The 17,206-nt window shown below is 28.3% G+C and overlaps 2 protein-coding genes across 2 annotated transcripts in view; one reads left to right on the top strand and one right to left on the bottom strand.

The window, feature by feature from the left end:
- LOC111612631 (cytoplasmic dynein 2 heavy chain 1-like) overlaps window positions 1-17,206 on the top strand; it is a gene marked incomplete at its 3' end in the record, with an annotated part of 63,855 nt that overhangs the window by 23,369 nt on the left and 23,280 nt on the right. Inside the window, exons 7-10 of the mRNA XM_023353871.1 lie at window positions 5,827-6,040; window positions 8,269-8,520; window positions 13,047-13,067; window positions 14,998-15,022. Coding sequence (XP_023209639.1) covers window positions 5,827-6,040; window positions 8,269-8,520; window positions 13,047-13,067; window positions 14,998-15,022 — 512 coding nt within the window. The remainder of the gene's footprint in view (window positions 1-5,826; window positions 6,041-8,268; window positions 8,521-13,046; window positions 13,068-14,997; window positions 15,023-17,206) is intronic.
- Window positions 1,997-2,967, bottom strand: LOC111612633. Its single transcript, XM_023353872.1, has one exon. It carries the CDS (start codon window positions 2,720-2,722, stop codon window positions 2,111-2,113), a length of 612 nt encoding a protein of 203 aa, XP_023209640.1. The 5' UTR covers window positions 2,723-2,967; the 3' UTR covers window positions 1,997-2,110.

Below are 17,206 nucleotides of genomic sequence, written 5' to 3'. Positions count from 1 at the left end.
GAAAAATTTTTTGTAAATATTCTCTGTAAACATGCATATGTGATATAATTTATAACTATTATTTATTTTAATAAGATCTGTATAAAATATAAGGACTGAAGAAGGGTAATTAAGACCATGGGCATAGCCAGGGTTTTGTTATGGAGGGCCTAGTAGAGGCCAGCCTGACACAAAATTGAATTATTTCAAAATATTGTTCATTAAAATGAAATTTCCTTAGGAATCGACACATAATATGAAACTTTCTTTAATCATACGTTCTCGTAACATTAATATCAAACTGTAGCAATGCCTTAAACAAAAATTAACTAATCTATTTTTTTTTTTTTTTTTCTATTCTTTAATATACGGTAGTTCACCGTCTTTAATCTAGATCTAGACTTTCAGTGGGTACACTACACCCAATTAAATTAGTTTCAGCTTTCTATTTCTTTTTGCAAATCAGCTCAACACTTTTTCAGCTATAATTTTTTCCTTGACAATGGCATTCTCTATGTTGAGCAGTGACATGTGAGAGAATTGTTCTTGAAGCATTGTGCTTCTAAGCCACGTTTTTATCTGCTTCATAGCAGAAAAACTTCGCTCACAGCTGGCGGAGCTCACTGGGAGTACTATTGCTGCTTGAAAAAGTTTATATAAATTAGGGCAGTACTCTTTTTTAATGTGGTTTCTCAAACTTTCAGCATTCATCTCAACATTTTTTAATTGAATCATGTTTTTCATGACCATTGTTTCAGCTTCAAAGGCTGATGTATCAATTCTTAAGATTTTTTATAATTACTGATGAAATCGTCTCCATTCTTCATGTCCAATTTAAGAAATGCATCCATCACACGAGCTAACAGTAGATTTTGAAATCAGTGTTTCAGATTTACTATGATATTACCTACCACTTGGTAGTAAATGTTGATCTTCCAGTATTCTTCTGGTTGTGAATCGGCTGAAAAATCTAATGTATTGCTTTTGCCCACAATCGACTTTGTATAAAATTCTTTTTGTTGACGCCTTCTTTTTGAGACTCTAACAGATACTAGTGAAATCTCGTGCTTTTCAGCAAACTGCTCAATGTCTGTCCAAATTTTGAACTGATTTCTGCATGCTTTGAAAGTATCTATAGCACTTGCTATGAGGTCATAGTCTGACCAAGAGTGGCATTTTGAGTCTGAAAAAATTTACTCACTACAAGACATTCTTGTAGTCTTCTAGATCTTTCTGCATCATAAATCACATTCTTGCCACTGATGTATCCAATTTGAAACAATTTTATGATGGATATCAAATTTATGAGCTATTATTCTTGTTGAAAATTTATTAGATTACCATAATTTTATAATTTGTCTTTTGATATCATTTCTTAATTCATTATCATTTAAATTTTCTACATTATGATGAAGGGAAATAATAATACATTCAAATCAAAATTATTCATTTTATTACAAAGGTGAAATATCTACTTAGCACACAATGATCTCTGTCAAAGTTAAAAATAAAATCAGTTTTATCATATTCAGCTTTAACATGGTCGTCATACAGAAGAAAAGCAATAAAAAATTATTAAAATTCAGATTCCGCTGCATTCTTTTAACAGATGATGTTTCTTCTTTTCTATTTTATGCATGTTTGATTTCTTAAGATTCCATGCATAAACTAAGATTGTCTGGTTAATTGTCATGACAACAGAAAAAATATAATTTGAAATTTTAGACAGATCAATATTTATTTATTTATTTGTCAATTATTATCATTCTCATCATAAATTTAGCTTTTATATTTTATTCATTTTAAATCTGTTCATAACTGATGTTCATTTACTTTAAATATTCAACTGCCAGCATCCAAAAAGTAACCTTAGCTTTCTAAGTCTCAAATTGTAAAACTTCTACATTTAATTTTTGTATGTAATCTGAAGACAGTTCAAAGATGAAAGAAGTTAACATAAGGCTATTATAANCCTTCCCCTTTGTTACACAGGGGTCACCTGCTGTTACACCGTTAAACAAAAGTAGGGAGAAACTTCCAGAAAGAAAGACAATAGAAATGAAGACAAAGGGAAATATATTTAATAAAATATAAACTATAACTATACAATTATGGCATGTAGCCACAGAACTTAGTGAAATGTGTGTAAGGAAACAACAAATTCTGGTTTCATAATAATATTTAGCAATCCAAGTGCTTCCACTGTGTGCTTGTCACGGTTCTCAGTGATCTCTTTTTCCAAAGTCAATTTAATTGCCTTATAATTTGTCAGTACTGCTTGGCAGTTTTTGTAGCGACAACTCCATCTGGTAGTACTGAGACTTCCCATTTCACAGCTGGTATGGATTCCGAGAGTGCCTTGTAATTTTTGCAGGCTCGCATGATGACCAGGTTGTGCGAAGTGAATATACAAAGCTTCGAGGCCATTAAAAAATGTCTTTGCTAGTGAAACATTTGTGCATAAGTCAACAACCAGAAGATTTAGTTTGTGTGCTAAGCAATGGATGTAAATTGGGTGAGGATGAGTTTCTTTGATAATCTCCTGTAGGCCTCGATTTTTACCAGACATGACACTTGCACCATCATAAGACTGTGCAAGAATTGGAACATCACCCAAATGGTGTTTATTTAATGTGTCCAAAATTAATGTAGCCAGTCCTTGTACATCTCTGGAGGTGGAACAATTTGTAAAACCTATAAATCTTTTGACTATGTCTAAACTGTTTGCATATCTTACGGTCATTGACAATTGTTCCTCTTTAAAGCATCTGGCCTCATCCACACTTAAAGAAAAAAAGCCACATGCTTTAGCTTCTTCAACAATTTCTTCCAGAGGTTCAATATCACTACAATTATTTCATTCTGGATATCTGGGCTGCAGTAGTTGTAGTGTTTTTCAAAGTGGAGTAAAAATTTGTTGTTGTATTTACAAAAAAGTTGAGCAATTTTCAAGAAATTACCTCTATTTTTAGAAAATGCATCTTCCCAGTGCCCTCTCAAAGGCAAACCCTGACGAACAAGGGTCAGTATTATATCAATAATACTAATCAATTATACCAAGTATTTTCTGTTTTGAACAAGTTCTTCCTCTTGATGTTTCATAAATTGTTGATGAACATCTCCAACTATAATAGATTGAAGATAAGACACGTACATTTGGCTGCATTCAGCATGAGGTGATGATTCTGAGTGTTTTTTTTAACGCTTCTGCTAATTTTTTCCAGTTGTTAAAACCACTTTTCACAAATTTCTCATTTTGGTCTTGTATATTGCCCTGCCCTTGTTGAAGTTTCCTCATACGAAACAGTAGACTTTGTCTTCTTTGCTGTATTCCAACCAGCTATTATATAGTTCATAATATCTGGACAAAAACGATCTGAATTTTGTTCCAAATTTAGTTTTTGGGAAATCTATAACAGGTTGTGATGGTCCAACTTGAAGGGTGCCTAGTTCATCCAGTTTGTCAAACTTTTAGAAAGAGGTCTTGTGAAATCAATAACGATGACTCTGTCACCATCCACTTCTACAACTGAGTCAGCTGACTGTGACATTACTGATGTTGGTGGTGGTGAACATACAGAGGAGTTTTCTAAATCATTTGTACCTTCAACAACCTATTTTCATTCAGACAGGATTCTTTTATTGAATTTGTTGATGATTCGGGGGAAGAAGTACAAGGTCTTATCACATCTACTTCTGTGTTACTTCGCATGTCCTTGGAGTATTATTTTTAAAAAAACATTGTTGTCATTGAATTTTTTCATGTTAACATCTTATAGCTAGAAAAAAATATAAGTGCTTATATGTTATTAAATTGAATCAATTATTGAACCATTATACAATTGAAATAACTTTACATATTATTACTAGATAATAAAGTAATTGTCAAAAGTGCAAAAGAAAACAAAGCATGAAGAAGTAAATGTTGGGCAGGCACCAGACTGGAGCCATTGGTGGGCACTACCAATCTTACACGCAATGGAACTTAATACTTATTTTCAATATGAATTGGAATTTTTCAATTTCAGATGTGCAGGTGTGCAGGTCAAGGTAAAATAATAATAATAATAATAATAATAATTTGAAGAATTCGTTAAAGATTTCTGTCGTAAAATTTGACGACGTTAAATGAAGTGACCTCAAGTAACTTTTCTTCATGGGCACTTCTGGATTGAAGGGCAAACTAACAATTTTAACTTACTTGTTTAGAGCAGAAATTCATTTATGGAACATAAAGCATATGTCAATTTCTAATTCCCTATTACTTTCAGTTTGCAACAGATTTTTTTATCCAAGTGTTTTCAGTGAAAATACTGTTTCTCTTTGTTGAACTTTTTCAGGAAGGGAAAGATATCACTGCTATTTCTGAGCAAAAGAATAAAATGAAATGCAGGTCAATTTGGTCTATGGGAAGTATGTGCTTACATTGCGTCTTATAGAATTCAATAAATAGTGTAAAATCTTTACACAATTTACCACAAAACTTGAAACTTCAACTCACCTGTATTGTATAGTGTATTAATAAATAATTTTTATCATTTATCTAAAAAAACAGCAGAAACTTTATTCATTGTACATAGAATAAAGTCAACTGGTTCCTTCAGGTTCGCACGCATCTGAGCGTGCCACGGTTTGAACCCGTCAGATGGAGCAAGAGTGTGTGTGCAGCAGTGCTGCCATTTTAGCGCTTTTTGGTATGATTGGCACATGCTCATCAGGACTGCTTGACATACTTAAGTGTTACGATGTAGAAAACTGTTATTTAAAATTGATCCTAATATTCTTAATATTCTTAAATTTATTCATTTTGTTAAATGGGCAAATAATTATTTTGTTTCAAATTAATAAATGCTACAATCTTACAACTGTAACCAAATCTAGATGGCATGGCAGTTCACTATTAAATTATTTGTTTATGCTTTCAATGTATCTCCTTATGCTTGCTTGGTTGTGACTTAAATATAATTGATCGATTGATTGGATTTAATAATTTTGAATCGTGTTTTTCTGGGGAGGGGCACCAGGTTAAGTGGGGGGCCAGGCCCACCCATGCCCCTTCTTGGCTACGTCCATGATTAAGACCCAAATGCATATCCACATCCAGTAATAAAGTCTATATCAATAAGAGTTCCTTTCCTTGTGTGATGTAAGTTACTAAAAAAGCCAAAATTTTAGGCTTAAAAAAATCCAAAGTTGAAATTGTCAATTACTGGTGTGTTCCTAGTATGATTCGTTCTCTTCAGAAAAATTTATGCTTATCATTAAATGATCTATTAAGAGAATGAATAGCAATTGAACAATAAATATTAATGAATCACAAAATGATCAATCATTACTGACTAGATAGTTATAACCCAAAGCTGAAACAATAATATCTTAAAAACTTTTTTCCAAATAAATTTTTAACTCAAATCACTCAAGAAATTGCTTTTTTTTGGAGGGTTTAATGATCTATTTCAAATAGAATAATTTGTGTCCAACAGTTTTTACACTCCAGAAGGATATTTCAATTATTAGTCATGTCAACCTCTTGGATAAATCTACCATTTTACATGATTCATCATATATCACACAAAAGTATTGGTTATGTGTTCACACATAGCATTGAATATATCATATAATTAAATTTATAGTTTAAAAATGATATAGTAATGTAATCTGAAATATTTTCTCATTGTTACTGCTAATGAACAATAATTTTTTTCCAAAAGAATATATAAAATATAAATATTAAAAGTCTATAGTTCCTATTATTTAAGAAGTAAATGCGTTGTTTTTGTATTGTTAATTATTCATTTAAATTATAGCTTTATGAATACATTTTATCAAATTGAAAATTGTTTTCAGTAACTTGGTTTCAGCTGAGCGGCGCATTAACAAATTAAGTGGTGCATTAGAAGATGTGGAACAAGAAGTTATTCATTTGAGAGATAAATTAAGCAAATTTACAAAGGAAGCAGCTGAAATAGAATTTAATTTGAAACATTCTAAAGAAATAATCATTTCTGCTGAGACACTTGTTCAGCAACTAGATAGTGAATATCAACGTTGGACAAAACAAGTAAGTGTTAATAAATATATTTTTAAATATAATGATCTAAAAATAAATTCTAATATGTGTGTGATGTTAAAACTATTTAACAAATTTTAATAAAATAGTTACTGAGTATTAGTAATATCAAGTAATGAATTTGTTGAATTTTGATAGTTATTGTCAAATAACTTTTTATACAGAAATAGAAATCTGATATAAAAGATATTTTAACTACTTTATAATTGTTCTGTTATTTCAATATATTTTGTCTTATACAATTATTATTCTATTATACTTTCATAAATTTTAAAATTTAATTTTTAATCTTGTAAACATACCTACAGTTCAGTTTATCATAACTTTTGCCAATGCTAAGCAGCCTTTTAACACATTTATTTTTATAATATATAATAATAATTTTTTAAGGATACTTTAGAGTATAACATGTTATACCTAGTTTTGGACTATACTTTGTCATGAATTACTTATTAATGTTCATCATCCCTGTTTTTCACAGTGGTCCAAAGTTAAGGTGAACAATAAAAATAACTTGTACTGGAACTAGAAAGAATTAATCAAAATTATCACCTTTTTACAAATTCTAGCAAATAATTTAATATTATAAAAACGTTTTCGATCATCTTTAGCAATCATCATCAGTTAAAAAGAACATTAAAAATAGAACAAAATCAAATTTACGAAAAAATAATAACTGCGCATGCGTAATGATGAACGCTTAACGGAGTGAATACAAAAAGTTAGGGATATAAGACTAAAAGTAAATAAATAAATAAATAAATAAAAATAAAGAGCTCAACAGTTTCTCATTAAAAATTAATGTTTTGTAAAAATTACAGGTTATCTTCATAGAATGATTTCCATGCTGTGGATAGAGAGTGGGCGTCCCTATGATTGATACAAGTAGTTTTCCCTCGTGCTTTATAAATCTCCAATTTTTCGAGATGTTTGATGGAGTGCTTGTTAGACGTGGGTCTAATGATGGAAGCTTGGTCCCATATGACCTCAATTCCTTGCTGGTTGGTGTAAGATGCTAAAACGGTGCTATCGTTGTTCTTTCTAATAGAGTATTTATGTTCTTTGATTCTTTGTTCCAAGCTTCTCAAAGTAGCACCTATATAAACACTATCTGAATCAAAGCGACGGTCTTTGATTGGTATGGAGTAAATACTGGAGGTAGCGATCTGGTTGTCATTCTTTTTATCATTTCTCAGTAACTTGTATACTGTGGGATTGCGGCGATATACGATCCGTAAATTATTGATGTTCGCAATATCCTTCATCATTTTTCTTAAGAAGGGATGATAGTTGATTACCGCCATGCGTTGATTGTTAATTAATGGAGACTGATTAGTTTTAAACTGAAAAGTTGCAATGAGTTTTTTTTATGAGATTCTTTTGGTAACCACAAATAGCACAACAAAATGGTTACCAAAAGAATCTCATAAAAAAACTCATCGCAACTTTTCAGTTTAAAACTAATCAGTCTCCATTAATTAACAATCAACGCATGGTGGTAATCAACTATCATTCCTTCTTAAGAAAAATGATGAAGGATATTGCGAACATCAATAATTTATGGATCGTATATCGCCGCAATCCCACAGTATACAAGTATACTGTGGGATATAATACAGAAAATTTTGATTTTCATTATTTTAAAGATCCATCATTTGAATGTTACTATTGTTTCCATTATAAAATAAAATCTGATATGTAAGTTACTAATGGAAATGTCAAGATTTTCAACCAAAAAAGGAAAAGAAAATTGTGTTTTTTTTTAATCAACAAGTGAAGAAGATATAGAATGAAATCTTATTTTCATTTATTTTTTATTGGTTAATAAAAAGTAGAACCTTGGATTTTATTTTTCCCATATAAATGTTAGTCTCACAATGTACACAATTTTTATTTTATATGAACAATCTGCCATGTAAAATGAGAGTGAAAAATATTATTGTTTTAAAACTATTCTTTAACAATTAGATTACTGATGATGAAATACAATAGACTCTTGATATAAATTTTCAATATAGTGAACAATTTTGTTGGTCCTTGCTGTTCTTTATGTATATAATGGATTCTTGATATGGTGAATGATTTAGCTCAACCCTTTGAAAGTTTACTATATCAACTGTATTTTGTTACTGTATTTATAAACTTAAAACATTCTACATTTATAAAATAAAACTAAAATAAATTTTTTTGGTATTATAATATTTTATCTTTATTTTTAGCTAGGAGAAATAGATAAGGAATTAACAAAACTTCCTGTGCAGTCATTACTAGCTGCTGCTTTTATTACATATTTATCATCCTCTTCAGAAGATATAAGACAAATTAATATTGAAAAATGGTGTTCCATTTTAGGATACAAGAGTTTTGATTTAAAGCAATTTTTAAGTAATGAACAAGAACAGTTAACTTGGAAAACAGAAGGTTTGCCTTCTGATTTGTTATCAATAGAAAATGCTATAATTATATTACAGGTAAGATGAAAATTTAACAAAATTAATATAATATATGTATATTTAAAATAAAAAAAATTATGAAAAAATCAAAATGGTATTTAATTTTGAATATTTATCAGTTTTTTTATCTTTTATTTATAAGGACTGTTCAAAAATATATAAGACAAAATTTATTATAGGAAAACAAAAGCAATTACCAATTACTGGGAGTTATATGATTCAAAATATGACTTTCTGGATTGTATGCAGTGCTTTCAGGAATCCTTCCACCTTTCCTTGTTTGTCTGATAGATGCTAATATAATATTATAACTATGAAAAATCTGCTTTATTTTCTCAAATGTACAGTGCCTACTACATATAGAAAGCCAAAAAACATTTTGTTATTATTATATTATTTTATCATCATTCTAATTACCATTGTGAAATATATACTTATTTATTTGTAAATTTTTTTGGCATTAGAGTTCCCATTTTTGTACAAGTTTTATCAGATAATCATTTAGTGCCATCTCTCTCTTTAATTGTTGGATTTCATTTTTTTTTTTTTATTTTTTTTTTCGTAGTTCTATTTTATATGTTTTTATATTCCATACAAAATAAATTCTTACAAAATAAATACATCGGGACTTGATAGTAAAATAGTAAATTAATATTTTTGTCTATATTACAGGTTTTCTTATATTCAAAGAATTCCAATTCTTTTATTGCTCGTTTAATCTGTACATCTAAGTAACTTATAATTGTATTTTTTTAGGTGCTGTAATAAATTTAAACCTTGTATTTAAACTGTTCGCTATTCCAATGATTTTGCTCAGTTCTGTATATCTACTCTCATGTATTTATAATATTGTCAACATACTACCTAAATAACAGATTCCTTTAACTGTTGCAATTAAGTTAACAATATTTATCATAACTAATTTGTACTCATGCTGATTCTATCCCATTTGATGAAGAAATTATCACCCATTTTAAAGTATTTGGCTACAGTTTTCAAATCACAGACTTATAAATTCCCACTCTCATCAATTTGTCCATCCTTCCTTCATTAATTTAAAGAATGAAGTTTGAGAGATGAAAATTGAAACCAGATATAGAAAGCTTAGGGGCCAGAGGCCCTGATTAACTTAATATGAATTTCCACTCTATACTGGAAGTCAAGTGATTTCAATTCAAATTTTTTACCTTATCTCAGGAACAGTTATTTAGATGAAAATTGAGATATGGATATGGAAAGCTTAGTGGTTAAAGACCCCAATTAATTTTTAACTTAAAATGTGATTAAAAATTGTAGCCGGCATCATAATAAATAATTAATATTTTTGTTTTTATATGCTAGTTATATCATGTTTAAATAATATTCATCCATTTTTATTTTTTTCAAGGTTTTTTATCATATACCATGTGATTGAAGTATATAGATGTTTTCAATATCTAGACTTGCCAGTTTATAATAACTATTAATCAATATAGTTTTTAATGAGATAATTTACTCTCTTATGTTATTGACAGTATATGGAGAATTTTTATATACTGACAATATTTTCTTTAGGATCTTTTTCAAGTTATATAAAACTGAATTATAAGTCTACAACAGGTTTTACTTTTTTTATCCTTTTTATATGTTTTACTTTTATGGTTGTTATATACAGTAGAGCGTCATTTATCCGAATCAATTGGGGACTGGGGTTGTTCAGAAAATTGATATTTCAGATAACCGATTATGTACAAAAAAATATATTAATCTATCCCATGTTGAAATTTTTTTCCATTGCGTGTCACTTTGCGTTGAATTTTCGTCAATGTTAAGCCTAACGAAGACTATTGTATCATTAAAAATTATTTTTTTATTTTGTACAAACAAAAGAAATATAGTGAAAAATATAAAAACAATAAAAAATTATACTTCAGAAGTTAATTTAGTATCAAAAACGTAAACTATTTGAGTAGCCCAAGACATAGCCAAAGATTGCAGCGCCACAGCACTGAGAAAAATTTAAATTTGCTGACTGGAATTCTTTCAGATAATTGACTTTCGGATAAACAATGCTCTACTGTATACATAACGTGGGAAAGTATTAGAATCATATTAAATTTGACCCTCCAGTTTTTTGCAAATCTCAATATTTTGAGATTTCCTGAACCCAAAAAAGGAAAAAATTCTATGAACATTTGTATTGGCATCTATTTCATTTAATGTCTCAAGATGGAGTAAAGATTAAGGAATTTGGCATGATAATCTGGTATATAAGGGGCATTGATGCTATTAAATTTTGGTGATTAAAGTTTGAGAGTATAGGGCGATACAAGGAAATCATGTCATATCAGACATAACAAAAATTTTCATTGTTGGTGGCACTTACAATATTTTTAAAAATTCATCTCTATCCTCAAAATTAAACCATTTGCCTTTTTATTTTAATTAATAATATAAGGGTTTTTATATAATATCTTATAATAGATGGTATCACACTCAATTTTAAAACTTGCTAAGATGTTTCTTAAACATAAATATTTTTCATCTGGAAAGTTGCATAACTCATTGCTGGAATCTTTACTCAAATTTAGTACTAGTTGTTTTCTATTGTTATCAAGACATAATAGGTAATTTTTGATTTAAGTATTTATTTTCTTTAATTGATTTAATTTAGTTATTCTAAGTTATTCTCATTTAGTTATTCCAATATTCTAAGTTACTTTTGAAATTATTTCTGTTGGATCTCTCAGTAATATTTTATATAGCATATTATTTTTTATTTCACTTTCTTTTTGAATTACCCACTTCTTTTCCACTATCTCAGTTAATTTACTTTAATGATTGTTAAGCCATTTTTAATAAAAAATTCTGTAGTCCAATTTTTTTTTTGTAATGCTCAAACCATTTAGTTCTAATGTACAGTACTTTTGCTTTATTTTTGTAGGTAAATTTTTCTTAATTTTGTTTTTAATATGTAGTTCCTCATTTTGTAGGCTTGTTTAATCTTTAGGATAGTTCAAGGGTCAGCAGTTTGTCAAGTGAGAAGAGCTAAATTGTTATAGAAACAGGATAACAAAAGTACTGGAGAGCCACATATATATACCAGAGAGATGCCCCCTAGTGCGCGTTACAGGCATTTTGTGACAATAATAAATTCCTATTTACAAATATACTGAATTATTTATATTGTTATTGGCTATTGGTCAAATAAATAATAATAATTTATACTGTTAATGTAAATAATAATTTATATTGTTAATTGAAATGTGCGAAATACAACACATGATAGGGGGCCTCTAGTGGCTGTTTTTGGCATAACGTTATATGGACAGACGTCGGACGGATGGACACACATTCAATGGGTTATATATATATAGATATGCTTCAAATGCTACCACTCACATGCGACTCATATTGATTAATGCAAGTGTTGTCATGTGTGGACGGGCTAAAGAGTGGTAGAGAGTATGCCATATGAGTCGAAGTTTGTTCAGTGGCTCTATCTCATAAACTCATAAGTTACAAGGCTGCTTAAGATGAGGTGAAATTGGAGTTTATGTCTGAAGAGTCGCAAACATCTATGCAAAGAGCTGCATGCGGTTCATGAGCCGCTCCTGCCGACCCCTGGGATAGTTAACTGATTTTTAGATCTCCTTACTGTATGCCACAAGTGGTGAAACTATTCAAGATATGCACTTTCTGTATAATTGCTTATCAATATCAAGTAACGACTTAAATTCCGTGTCTCTTGTTGGTATTGTCATGGGTTGGATCAGGCCCACAATTATAATCTAAATCTTTCTTGGAAAATTTTACATATTGCATTTGTTTTTTTTTTTTTAATCTGATTTTATTAATTACTACTTTTTTCCAATTCTATTTTTAATTTTAATGTTGGGCAAATTTCTTATTTAATTTTTTAATTTATTTCTTTATCTTTTAATTTTAATTCTGTTAAATTCAATAACATATTTCACTATTTGATTATGAATTTTTATGAGAAAACTTCTATGTAAACTCGTTTTAATTTAATATGATTGGGCAACAGCAGTGTCTATAACTTGTCTTGTCCCCATTGCTGATATATACAACTTAAAAAAATTAATATCTACTTTAAATATTTCAGTTTCTTTCAATAATTTTTCAAATTTAATAATATAGTTCTTTTGGTTTTCTCCCCGTACTGTTACTAGAAAACATATACTGTTGTGAACTTAAAACTATAAAAACCAAAAAATCTTTTTTAATCCAGTAATGAAAAGGTAAAAACTGATTGATATGAATCAAGTAGTATATATAAGTAGAATTTCTAAAACCATTTATATAAATATGATTTAGTAAAATTTTTCTATGTTATTAATTCTTTTAAAACTTCTAAAACATTTTATTTATTTTAAAAATAAATATGCAAGCTTAAGAAATGACTGTTTCATGTTAAATACTGGAATAAGCAAATAAAATTACAATGAAGTAGATAGAAAACTTTGTTAATAAAAGTCAATTACTGCATTTCAATTTATATTTAATTTTAAATTACTAATATTGATAATTTGTATTGTTTTTAGCTTTCTAAATTGGAAATAGGTGTAAGTAAAATTTCTACTGTTAAATTGTAATAGTTTGTTCTAGTGTATTGTAATATTCAAATAATAAATAAAATTTAGTTTAAAATATAAAATAATTGAAAAATGTAGATAGTAATTTATATAAGAATTTTTGGATGAAATAAACTATTTCAAATCGCATTGTTTTAAGTTAGTAGGCAAATAAGAATTTAATCAAAATTTAACTTTTTCATTTTCTTTAAATTTCTAGTTAGGAATTAAAATGTCTTATTGATTTTTTAACATAAACATTTAATTGTGTATTAAAAACAATATTGTAAAATATTGTTTTTAATACACAAACTCTTTGCTGCTTGAAGTCTTAGATTAGTGCTAGTAAACCAAAGCTGATTTTTCACAGTTAATTCCACAGATAAATTCACAATAAGTTCACAGATAATTTCCAAGACCATATGGTATCAAATAATATTTTCAGAAGCAAACATTACAATATTGATAAATATGCCTTACTGATACAGTATATTTGTACCTAAAGATACTGTTATATGGACACATTTGCACTAAATGAAATAACTTGATAATATAGCAAAAATATTGTACTTATCCCTGACATATTGGAATCTGTATTATATTTTTCTAGACATAAATTTTCCACATCAACAAGTTTGAAAAGTGCTACTGTAAAATACAGCATTTTTTAATTAATATGTTTATATCATGTTTTATAGTAGTCTCATAGTTTCTCATTCATAACTTTAACTGATTATATATATATATTTAATAAGTTAACATGCGACTCATATTGATTAATGCAAGTGTTGTCATGTGTGGACGGGCTAGAGAGTTAGAGAGTATGCCATATGAGTCGAAGTTTGTTCAGTGGCTCTATCTCATAAACTCATAAGTTACAAGGCTGCTTAAGATGAGGTGAAATTGGAGTTTATGTCTGAAGAGTCGCAAACATCTATGCAAAGAGCTGCATGCGGTTCATGAGCCGCTCCTGCCGACCCCTGGGATAGTTAACTGATTTTTAGATCTCCTTACTGTATGCCACAAGTGGTGAAACTATTCAAGATATGCACTTTCTGTATAATTGCTTATCAATATCAAGTAACGACTTAAATTCCGTGTCTCTTGTTGGTATTGTCATGGGTTGGATCAGGCCCACAATTATAATCTAAATCTTTCTTGGAAAATTTTACATATTGCATTTGTTTTTTTTTTTTTAATCTGATTTTATTAATTACTACTTTTTTCCAATTCTATTTTTAATTTTAATGTTGGGCAAATTTCTTATTTAATTTTTTAATTTATTTCTTTATCTTTTAATTTTAATTCTGTTAAATTCAATAACATATTTCACTATTTGATTATGAATTTTTATGAGAAAACTTCTATGTAAACTCGTTTTAATTTAATATGATTGGGCAACAGCAGTGTCTATAACTTGTCTTGTCCCCATTGCTGATATATACAACTTAAAAAAATTAATATCTACTTTAAATATTTCAGTTTCTTTCAATAATTTTTCAAATTTAATAATATAGTTCTTTTGGTTTTCTCCCCATACTGTTACTAGAAAACATATACTGTTGTGAACTTAAAACTATAAAAACCAAAAAATCTTTTTTAATCCAGTAATGAAAAGGTAAAAACTGATTGATATGAATCAAGTAGTATATATAAGTAGAATTTCTAAAACCATTTATATAAATATGATTTAGTAAAATTTTTCTATGTTATTAATTCTTTTAAAACTTCTAAAACATTTTATTTATTTTAAAAATAAATATGCAAGCTTAAGAAATGACTGTTTCATGTTAAATACTGGAATAAGCAAATAAAATTACAATGAAGTAGATAGAAAACTTTGTTAATAAAAGTCAATTACTGCATTTCAATTTATATTTAATTTTAAATTACTAATATTGATAATTTGTATTGTTTTTAGCTTTCTAAATTGGAAATAGGTGTAAGTAAAATTTCTACTGTTAAATTGTAATAGTTTGTTCTAGTGTATTGTAATATTCAAATAATAAATAAAATTTAGTTTAAAATATAAAATAATTGAAAAATGTAGATAGTAATTTATATAAGAATTTTTGGATGAAATAAACTATTTCAAATCGCATTGTTTTAAGTTAGTAGGCAAATAAGAATTTAATCAAAATTTAACTTTTTCATTTTCTTTAAATTTCTAGTTAGGAATTAAAATGTCTTATTGATTTTTTAACATAAACATTTAATTGTGTATTAAAAACAATATTGTAAAATATTGTTTTTAATACACAAACTCTTTGCTGCTTGAAGTCTTAGATTAGTGCTAGTAAACCAAAGCTGATTTTTCACAGTTAATTCCACAGATAAATTCACAATAAGTTCACAGATAATTTCCAAGACCATATGGTATCAAATAATATTTTCAGAAGCAAACATTACAATATTGATAAATATGCCTTACTGATACAGTATATTTGTACCTAAAGATACTGTTATATGGACACATTTGCACTAAATGAAATAACTTGATAATATAGCAAAAATATTGTACTTATCCCTGACATATTGGAATCTGTATTATATTTTTCTAGACATAAATTTTCCACATCAACAAGTTTGAAAAGTGCTACTGTAAAATACAGCATTTTTTAATTAATATGTTTATATCATGTTTTATAGTAGTCTCATAGTTTCTCATTCATAACTTTAACTGNATAAAATTTATATGTATTTTGTATTATATTGTATTAATAAACAAAATTATTAGCTTATTTTTCACTTATGTAGAACCTAACCCTATACCTCACTGTAAATATGGGTTCGTTTTACGCCGATTCGATTTGCGCCGGCTTTTGCAGGAATGGAACTGCGGCGTAAACTGAGGGCTACCTGTAATTAAAATGATTTTGTCATAATTGGCGACTTGATAGGAATTCATTTAATTGTTTAATGATTTTATAATACAGTAAAGCATGAATTATCCAAAATAATCAGGGTGGGATAATTTTGGATAACCAATCACATGTGATAGGGAAAAAATAAAAAATAAATACTTTTTTTAACTGTCATTATCCCGTGGGCACTAAGAGAAACCGTTTTTTAACAAACCTATTACGGGCTCAGCCAGTCCCACAGTGGGGGGGCCAGATGGTGAGGGACAGAGCTTGACATAGCCAAATAAACCATCCCTAAAAATTCCTGGGGTTTTCAAACCCATCCAGATTTGATCCTGGATTCCCTATAGCTGTAGGCTGTCACCTTAACTGCTCGGCCATCTGGCTGTCTTTTCTCAGTTACTAATCAATTATATTTTAAGTATAAAATGTTTATTATGATATTCTTGAGAAGCTTTTATCTACTATGTTTTAACAATTTATTCTTAGTAAATGTGTGCCCTATATATATAATTTTTATTTTATTGCCAAGAATGAAGAAATAGTAGATCAAATAAAAATAACTATAGGAAATAATGGACTATCAATATATGGTTGAAAAATTAGGAAAACTGAAAAAAAATGAGATAATCTTTATTTAGCTCTGTGTAGATGTGTATAAAATCACTTTAATCCATAATGGTTGATTTTCTCATAGCAATTTTCAGTTGAATGACTTAAGATTTTATTATATAAACTTAACACAGATTATACAGATGCATTTTGGGCTGTTGTGATTTCACAACCCCTCCTCGATGCTATGAAAGAACAATAATATAATTAGAAACACATTGTTATTATTTTTTCATAAAGATTTTTTACAATAACACTTACATGTTTTAGAGAGAAAATAGCATAAAACTCTATTTTCACATTTAGATTTCCCTATAAGTACAAAAGTATTGGGCATAGTTTCCTCTCTTAAAAAACATCTAAGGTAATTCATATCATGTCCCAACATCTTAGCATGTCTTGTAAGTTTTACTAACATGGATTCCATGTCTATTCCTTCTTCTAATTCTTCTACATAGTAGTCTTTATTTAGCTTTTCTTCAATATTTGGTTATGACAGTAGGATAACTATTACTTACCATTAGATACAATTTTAATTGCTGTTAATAAATTGTTTATTTTATTTTGATAATCCTTTAATGGCAATCACCATGAATAGTATTCATAAATTCTTTGAATATATAATCATTACTATTTAATTTACTTTTCTTATTC

Source organism: Centruroides sculpturatus, unplaced genomic scaffold, assembly GCF_000671375.1.
Source record: "Centruroides sculpturatus isolate CEXI.00-Female unplaced genomic scaffold, Cexi_2.0 scaffold1552, whole genome shotgun sequence".
Classification (NCBI taxonomy): domain Eukaryota; kingdom Metazoa; phylum Arthropoda; class Arachnida; order Scorpiones; family Buthidae; genus Centruroides; species Centruroides sculpturatus.
This window is presented reverse-complemented; position numbering and strand designations above follow the sequence as displayed.